The following is a 10,025-nucleotide window of genomic DNA, read 5'->3' on the forward strand; positions in this document are numbered from 1 at the left end:
TTTTGTTCTCAGCTGTCAAACACTCCAATTTTAAGCAACACAAATTGAGCTGGGAAAAAATCTGAAGAGCCTCACCGTTCTTTGTGAGATCTTTGTGATATGTCGATGCTTAAGCAAGAATTATATACAACTGTCAATCTAAAACAATCTCAATAAATCCCATTAAATATTATATGTTTTTTTAATATAGTAAAATATGACATTGAATTATACAGAATATCATTAAACATTTAAGAAAAAATAAGTTAGTCTTTATTTGTTGTTGCCTGCAGAAAAATTATGAAAAATTGCAAATAATTTAGGGAGTCAGCCCTTGTGGGCTGAACAACTCAAAGTGGGAAATGCCAGAAAAAGAAGTTTGGAAAAAGCACAAAATAGGATAAATATGTGCTTTATGTGTTATTTCTATTTGCTATCAATTAAACGTTTGCTTATGTATGTGCAGCATACAGTTACAAACTTGGCAATACTGGATTTGTTTGAACTGCAGTTAATTTTTGAACGTTTTCAGAGGCATTTTAACTTGGATCTTCTATGACTCCTATGTGGATGTGTTGCTCTCTCAAAAGCTACTCATGTTTTAACATGTTTGTGTGCCAAATCTGCTTCTATTGATCACATGATGGTGTGAAAAAAAATAGATAGTGTCTTCATTGTGCAACCCAATAACATTTAAATTCCAAAGCTTTACTTACTTTGGAGTTTTTTGTTTTTTTTTATTGAGGGGGGCTTACAGCAATTGGATAAATTGGTGGATTGACGCTTAATTCAGATAGGTTTTATTATGTAGTATTTGGAGTCAAGAACACAGAGGTTTCCAATCTGAGATGTGGGGATGTTTTTTTCTTCAGTGATGGGGAGTGGGGTGTGCACGCTCACCTGTAAGGTTAATGACCTTTCGTTGAGAGCCGCAGCCTCCTTGGACTCTCCATCTCATCTTTGGGTCTTCTGCCCCCCTGCTCTGCTCAGCATTCAATTACAGCTGCCAGGTTGACCTCTGACCTCTCCAACACCAGGACCTCATATTCTGAGCTTCACAGTCTTACTTCTGTCAAACATCTCTACCAGTCCTGACCTACTTCTGTCTGGGCTGATTGTCGTTTTGTTTTTTTTTTACATTTCCTTTGATATGAATTTATTTTTATACTTTTTTTAGAAACCTATCAGAACCTTCAAAAACGCCCACATTTTTGGCAAGACTGAGTTTCTTTTTCCTATGAAAAATGTTCTGTTTTGGTCATGTTTTATTGTTCTTATTTTCTCCATTTACAGATTGATCTTTAACCTTACTCAAAGCTACAATCAATGGTTTTTAAGCCATGACCATGTCTTAATTGCAACACAGAAATCTTTAATTACCAAACAAGTTCAGCATTTCTGCTGCTTAAACATGGTGCCTCACATTTCACTGGATGAGCAGTGAACCCCACTGACCATTAAAACCCGCATTTTGGTCCTTCCTGAAGATGCCAAGAAATGTACAACTTGGGGGGATAAAACTGGATGTTTTAATAGGCAGATGACACCATTCTGTATTGGGTCAGGGATAAAGCATGAACTTGTAAACTCACACAGGGGCTTCTCCTTCCTCCCTTCGTCTTACTAACTGGCTCGCTCTCGTTGCGATGTCATCAGTTAGCAGAAAGCGGCTCAACTGCCGAGGCAGCTCCACGAGGTCAGTGATTAGCCATCTCTCTGATTCTCATCCCCAGCTGAGTTCACTCAAAGGTAATTCGGTAGTTTTCCCTTCTGGAAATCAGCTTCTTTCCTCGCAAATTAATTTAGCAGAATTGAGTGATGCCTTATTAATCCCAGAGGGAAATTAGATTGTTATGGTATTGGGGAGAGACAGGAGAAATAAAAATACACAATAAGAACAAATGCTGTAGTTATAGCAGAGATTGATTGAGTGGAGTTTTTCGGGATTGAAGGTTTCTTGTCATATACTGAAATCATAAAAGTGACGAATTGTACTTTTTACAATCATAATAATTGTATTCACTTATATGCAAGGCTAGGATTGGCTCATGGCAAAAGTAACCATTACAATAGGTTGTGTGAGACATTACTAACACATTTTTTGTAATATTTCACTCATTACATTACTAGTAAGGTTTATAGTTCAGCATGCTTTCTTCCAAAATGTAATTGTCCAAAGCAATAAGACCACAAGGGATTATTTAAACATTAAAATACTAAAGAAAAGAAAAATTCTGCTTTTTGTCTGCCACTTTAATCTTTACTAATTCCCTTCAACTTAAAGTAATAAACCAGACCTCCTGTCAGGCTTTAGACCCAAACACTGTTTTAATTTTTGTGTTTTTAACTAGAGTGTTTAGTCTTGTTTTCACAGAGCCATTAGCCGTTTGTTGATCATTTTAATCTGTATTGTTTTAGCACATGAGTTCTCCATTTGGGCACTATTTCCTCTTTTTTCAGAGGCTGTATTTTCATTTGTACGGACTAAGCTAAGTAAAACCGAGGGTTGCTCTTCCAATTGTTTGTTTGGTGGTTTTACTCGTAAAATATATTTAAAATATTAAAAGTATTTTTACAGAATATGCCCCTTGAAGTAGATTTGCCACTTTATCTTTTTTCCCAAGTTTCACAAAGGAAGTAACTTGAGAGAATAACACAAGCTTTGCAATTCTGAGACTGTAGTATTGTAAAATAAAAAGAATACTTTTAAACAAAAACAAGAGGTGTAAATGTACAGAGCCCCTAAAAGGACATTGAATGTTTTTTTTCTTTAAAAATAAAAAACGGTATTGAATTGGAGATGTTAAAACACCGCAAGAGTGGGGGGGTTAAAGCAACTGGCCTGAACCAGACAGTAACCAGAAAAAAAGTACAAAAAAAAAAAAAAAAATTCTCACTATCTGCTGTTCACCAGATAGTATCCAGATACTATATGATACTCACCAGATAGTATCCAGAAATTATTTTCTTTTTTTTCTTCTTTTTTTGTCTTTTTACTTAAATTTCTGAATACTATCTGGTGCTCACCAGATATTAATCAGACAAAAAACTAAAAAAAAGAAAAAAAAATTCTGGTAAGTATCTGGTGCGCACCAGATTGTATCTAGTGTGCACTTGATTGTAGCTGGTACGCACCAGACAGTAAACATAAAAAAAACAAAAAAAAACTTTTTTTTTTTTTAACTTTGATGTCCCTTTAGATGCACTGTAGTAGTGTATTACTGACATAACTTGCTCAGTCCTCTAAGTTTTAGACCCCTTCGAGATCTACAGGTACGTTTGAGAAAAGTATCTATTTCCTTCCTGCTACTGACCAGCAGCCATGTTAGTTGAAAGCAGAGTTGATTACAGCTGTGTGCCACCTGAGGTGGTGGTCTCAGTAGGCTGTTTATCTGTGGTCTCAGCAGGCAGTAGGAGGTTCATCCCAGGAGAACACAAACTCAATCTTTCCAACCTCAGCCTCACATCCCTGCCAGTATGATGCAGCTGTGTGTTTAGTGTCAGATACCTGCCTAGATTTCCCTTTAGTCTTGACTTATTGTAATATCATGATATTTTCCTTTAAAATGTTTGAAATATTACTGTTTTAATCAGGCTTAAATCAGGCACCTGTAATCAGAAGTTTAAAAAGTTAAAGTTCCGTTAGCTGTCATGCACATAGGTGTGTAAAGTTTGTTCTTGGCATTTGACCCATCCCGGGGGAGCGGTGAGCTGCACTTGGGAACCATTTGGTGTTTTAACCCCCCCAATTCAATCCCTTAATGCTGAGTGTCAAGCAGGGAGTCTTTGGTATGACTTGGCTGTGGATTTGCTCTTGTGTAAAAGTTTATTTATAAGCTCAAATGTTAGAAGGCTCATTAGCAGTGATTTTTAACACTAAAGCCAAGTTCCAATAAATTATTGGGGCACGTGCGTCTCCTATGAAGGAGCTATGAGAATTAAGGCGTCTCAAAACATGTTTTGATGTACATTTAGTTTGTTAAAGCCTTGATATATTTCAGATGGCAGAGTATGCATTTGTTTTTCCCTGGAGTCTTTCACACATATCTATGTGTAATTAATGTGGATTTTGACAGATGGAGAAAAAAAATGTTCTCTTAAGAGAGACGGGAACATGCCACAATGTGTGAAGTGCAAGCTTGATGGGAGCTTCTTGTATTATTTGCTGCTTATGCCAGCTGGACTTGACAGATTCTTACAGGTAGACATTCAAGCCGCAAATATGTGCGGAAATCGGTGAAAGTCGATATCCGCCGCAAATAGACCACGTTTTTCTTGTTGCACTTCAAAATTGATGTGAAATGTGTGTAATGTAATTCTAAATTTAGAATTAAGAAATCTAAACCTGTCCAATCCAGTGTGTCTTAATCTAGGCTGGCTTTCGTGAAAATATTCAATGGAGCTCAATTTCCTTCAAAAGAAATTGCGACCGGAGGTTATTTTTAATTTTAAATGGTTAATTTGCCTTTTGGTGTACGTGTGTGTGTGTTGTGTGTGAGTAAAGTGCATGTGTTTGTGCACTCTGTTGTTAGAGCCGTGTTATTTCTGAATGCATCAGAGTCTGACTTAGATATTAGTATAACTACATTATCACAGTTTATTTGCCTGGTAGCAAACATGCACAAATGAGGATTACAACTCTGGAGAAGGCAACAGGTCATGGTTGGTAAGCTGCCCGGGGGGTCACTGATATAGAGTCACTTTTGACAGGCTGTGGAGGAGGCTCTATTGTTGCTGGTGTGTCTGGATGTTACCTGGAGGCACTATCACTAAGACTACAGTATTATCCTATTATTAGGCTTAGTTGTTTACGCATATTACTGCTTGTCAGGTAGGCAGAGAATCCTTCTGAAAACGAGCATCTGCAGAAAAATACATGACTACTTCTTTATCTCATTCAAATACATCGGCTTAGGATAATTTTCAGAGGCCCTTAAGAATGTCTTGATAGGACACAACAAACAAAAACTGAAGGTGTATGTTTACACGGAAGCATTTGATCCTCGGAAAAATCTTTTGCCGCACCTCTGACAGCTTTTCTTGGCACTCAGTGTGAGAATATAAAAAGCTGTACATCTGTTTCGTCTGTCCGAATGATGATAGTTTTTAGTTCAGTTAAAAGTGCACAAGTGTACAGTAAGAGGACATTGTGTCTCTGTTTGTAGAGGAAGTGCACAAAATAAAAAATAAAAAAAAAAGCCCATCATATGGTCTGGCAGATTTTGGGCACGGGACCAGGGATGACAAATGTGCTCTCGCAATAATTCAATCTGCTCTCATAATTCTCTAACTTTTAGGGACAGACAGAGTGAAAATTTTCAGCAATTAAGCCGCCAAGCCAACGTCTAATAACTGTGATCAAGTGTTTGCTAAGATGCTTTTTCTCTCACTTTATGTATTGACAGATTGAGGGGTATAAAGATACTTGATAAGTGGCATAAAATTACTGTGAATATGTTAACAAGCCGATTTGGTATCAGATCCAAAACGCTGTCATTTTGTTGATGCTGCAGTAATGATTTTTAAGTTTGATGGGACGAAACCTCTTGAGGAATAAATGTGTTTTTAATCAGGAGCACAGCTATGTTCTCTCCCAGGAAATTGTCTTCACGATGTTTTAGTCAGTTTCTAAAACGCCAAGATTTGAGGAACTTTTAAGTCTTAATATGTTGTACAAGTTAAAAATCTTAAAAGAAAAAGAGAAAGTAACTGCCAAAAATGCTACATCTCAAAAATTAATCTTTCTTTTTGTTCCCAGGGAAAGCTGTACGTTCTGGTGATGGTTGATCCTGATGCTCCAAGTCGTGCTAAACCAACATCTGCTTACTGGAGGCACTGGTTGGTTGTGAACATAGAGGTAAACCTCATGTGGTGATAGTGATACACTTTGAGAGTTTTTTTTTTTTATTGGATTAGCAAATCATACAGTATCTCTTAAAAAAATAAATATAAAATTTAGAAGGTCGTCTGTTTAAATTCTGCATTTTCATAATCTCAGGGTCTCACTTGGCATGTGGTGTGTTTACATCTGCACGAGAACTGAACGTAAGGCTGCAAAATTATGAATGGTTTTTAAGCCTAACTTGGTTTTAAAAAAAATTATGCCAAGTTTGAAAATGTTAATTTTTCATATCATGTATCTTGCGCGATAAATGCCTGTGACAAAAGTGTGGGAGTAAGTCTTTCTAAATGGCTGTGAAAGTTTGCAAGGCCCTGTCAGCAGCAATTTCCCTCTGCTGCAGAGAGCTCGGGACGTGTCAATGCGAGCGTGTGAGACTGAGATTGAGGAGAGCAGCATGCGAGGCACACACTTTTTTTCCCATTGAGCTCCAGTCCCTCAGCTCCCCCTTCAGTGGAGAGATCTTGGCAGAGTGTCCTCCCTTCATCTGTTCCCTGAGGCACAGCAGCTCCCCCAATGATCCACACTTCTCCATATTTTACACCCCCGAAATGGGCACAGCTCCGACCCCTTATTTCTCTTCATATTTCACTCCTTTTTATCCATTCGTTTTTGTGTTTTCACATTCTTGCATTTTTACGCCAAATGCATGTTGAGTTGTTGATTGCCTCAAATATTTTGAGGTTTGCAGACATTTTATAATCCCTAGAGATCCAGGAGATCAATCCAGTAGATTAAGTCAAGTGTTCTGAACAGCAAACACGCGGAGACGCTTAAGAGATGTATCACTGCACTCGTTACATTCTAAGAGTAGTGGTTGTAGGCTAAATAAGAGCCACTTTCATTTTAAAGATCAAAACCGGATAAATTGTTGGTATAACCCAAAACTCTCAGTAGACATAAATTTGACATTTTATATATCAGTCGGTTCCAAGTAATTTTTCTCAATAAAATGTTGTCAAGTATCTACAGGTATTTATGTACATATATCAACAGTATCACGATAGGAAGCTGTCACATTTTTATAACCTTTACCTTCTTATTTTTTGAGCCAATAAAGACCGTCTGGCTGCACAAGCAGCTGTGAATAAACAAATATTCTTCAAGTGCTCTGGCAGACCACATTCTCTCTAACAATTCAATTTCCTGTCGCTTGTGTGGGTGTTGACCTACGTTGCTCATGTAGGGATTGGGCAATGTAACTGGATGTTTTTCTGATTGAGACTGGTGGTTGGTCAGAAGGGTTAATCAGCCTTTTGAGTGATGCCAACTGTAGTGGGAGGTGTTTAATTGACCGGGATGGCTAGGTGACATCATACACCCTCATTTTTATTTCAAGTGTTGTTTTTAAATGTGTTTGAATTTTGTTGAGTGCAGAAGTTTTGACTACACATACATCAATTTGTGAATGAATGTAAGTTTTTGATTTGTTTTAAAGGCTAAACTGTTGGGTTACTATGGTTTAGGAGTATTCATCTGTGAAAAAAGATAAGTTAAAGAGCTTTTTTGTATCATATGCTCTGCATTTAAAAGCTGCGTCCTCCAGTGTGAAGTTTGGGGTCTTACTTTCAAAGGTCAAAAGGGTCAATGTTTTGATTTATACTTGCCACTCAGTACAGTTATATTATTTCCATTCATATTCATCAGTCCTTAGTCATGCAACCTTTGCAATTGTTTCCATAATTACTTTGTATTATTTTTTTATATGCACAGTTCAGAAGAATATATCTACATTTTAGTTAACTGTAGAGTTATGTTGGGCTCAGTAGACATTGATGACTGAAGATAAATACACTGCAAGTCTCATTAGGTAGACAATAAAAACAAGGACACTCTGGAGTACTATGCGCACTAATGTGTAATTTACCCTCACACTTAATTAAAAAAAAAACTTCAGTCTTTATATTAGCTATTTTAAAACCCAGGACATCTAAGAAAAATTATTTTATTTTAGTAGGTTGCTTTTGTACATTGTGCACTTGTGTGATTTATTATGGGTTTAAGTTTGCTAAAATGCATGAAAACTTGAACCATGTTAGAAGTTAAAACACTAAAGAGCCAGAAGTGCATACAGTTGAACTGAACTAAAAAATAATCATGTTGCTGTTAATAAACTGATCGGATTGTGTCATGGCAAAACCATAGTTTAGAAAAAAATCCTAATTTATATACCGCTACTTATGTCTGTTATTAATGCACAGCTATTTCTAAGATGACAACCTGCAAATCATAGACAAACAACACATGTAATACACATAACTCATTTAAAAGCAAGAAGAGAACAAGACGGCATTCTTAAAAAAACAAAAAATACTTTTCATACAATTTCAGGCAGTATTCTAAAGGCTTCACAAGTCTGGGAGAGCATTTTTTGTCAGTTTTTAGGTTGAATAATAGCACATGTATTACAGTTTATAATGGTTTTCACAAACTGTTAAATGTAAAGTTTTCCACAAATATTTGAAAAAAAATCCTGTAGTTTATTTTTAGCTGCTTTCATTTACTTCTTTTAAGAATTAGAAAGGTGCTTTTTATTCACGTTTGAGCACCAGTTTGAATGGAGTCAAAAATATGTGTAAAGGTTTGGAACATTTCGGAAAAAAAGTATCTATCTGCATTATTGTGACCTGTTGTCACCATTTTTTTTTTTGCATTTTGTATGTTTTTAAATGTTATTTTTTCTTAGTATCATACAGTGAGAACAGCAAATATGTATTTAGTTTAAAAATTAACTTCAGTCAAGTCATATGGGTCCTTATTGGGGTTGTAACAACAAACAGATCAAAAGATCAATACTGACTTAACAGATTACAGTATCTGGTGCCTCTTACACACGCACCCATACGGGGGGTTGACTTGCGTGCTGCAGGTTTTTTGGGTTTTCCGAGCCTGTGGAAGAGCATAGACAGGAGGGGTCACATCTTAAAGTGACTCGTAGTTCACTTGAGGCTCGTGCAGCCACCTTAAAGAACGTCATGAAAGTGAAATGTTCAATTTCATGACTGTGGTAAATCTCTTGTGAAGTATTTGTAAGAGTAATGTAAGTTTCACACACTTATGACATACAAGTCACACTGTTGTTCAATGCTCTTACTCTACACTCTAGTTATCAGTGAGGTGCGTGCACTAACTCCTTACTGACCATGTGCAAATGCTGCACATATGGGGTGTGCACAGAATAAGGAGGTTCCCGTAGGATTTCCACACACACTGCACTGTGTCTCCCCTAATTCACCCCTACTTACCCTTATGTGTTGCTTAAGTGTTTGCTACAACCTGTTGCCCGCATGCAGCCCGTATCCACTCATGAGGGCAGTTGGCTTTAGTCATGACAGGGAAAATAAGATAAAACAATATTTGACTTTATTTTTCTCGTTCTTATTGGAGTATAATACATGTTTACAAATGTTCTTCATTTTTGTGCAGCTGCAGACTTTAGTAATTTACACACGATCCCAAGATCATTTTTTTTTATTTTAGACAGTTTGTACTAATTTTGTGCAGAGTACACAAACTTAATTTTCCCTCAAATTTACCATCATGTGCTATTACCCACTGAACTGCAGCTGCAATGATTTCTTCTTTGGTATAAAAGACAATCAATTGTAGGAAAAATGTGGAAACTGATACTTAGTCAATCATTTTAAAGATTCAACAATCAAATTCTAAGTTTTTGAAAAGATGAGACCCATTTTTCGATTCAGCATGACTTTTAGCCGCTGCCCTGTTTATCTTATATAATAAATAGATTTTTTAAAAGTTTAGCCAAACTGATTAAGGTAAAACAGGAAGAGGACTTTAAAGCTGAAGCTGAATCTTGTGCTGCAGCTGTCACTCGCCTCTGCCTCAGTTGTTTAAGGTCAACAATGCCAAGAGAAAAAGCACATGAAAGAAATATACAAAATAATCATCCGGGAAGAAGTTTAAAAACCTTATAATTTTATGTTTATAACAGGTGTCAAACTTTTTATTTAAGTTTGTCCTCACATCTTACTTTTGACTGCCACAAACAATTTATTCTAGTAATTAGGCATAAAGTGTGTGGCAGGATGTCTTGTCTTCTCTCACCAGCTGTCCACTTGCTTTTAGAATACCATTAATAGATTCGATATATGCATTTTAATTGCAACTGCACATTTTTTATTGA

The 10,025-nt window shown here is 36.5% G+C and overlaps 1 protein-coding gene across 1 annotated transcript in view; it reads left to right on the forward strand.

Annotated features, from left to right (window-relative positions):
* The window catches only part of LOC112148405 (phosphatidylethanolamine-binding protein 4), a 65,216-nt gene that overhangs the window by 18,532 nt on the left and 36,659 nt on the right, over window positions 1–10,025 (forward strand). Inside the window, exon 4 of the mRNA XM_024275506.1 lies at window positions 5,738–5,836. Coding sequence (XP_024131274.1) covers window positions 5,738–5,836 — 99 coding nt within the window. The remainder of the gene's footprint in view (window positions 1–5,737; window positions 5,837–10,025) is intronic.

This window comes from Oryzias melastigma, linkage group LG9 (genome assembly GCF_002922805.2).
Source record: "Oryzias melastigma strain HK-1 linkage group LG9, ASM292280v2, whole genome shotgun sequence".
Taxonomy (NCBI): Eukaryota; Metazoa; Chordata; class Actinopteri; order Beloniformes; family Adrianichthyidae; genus Oryzias; species Oryzias melastigma.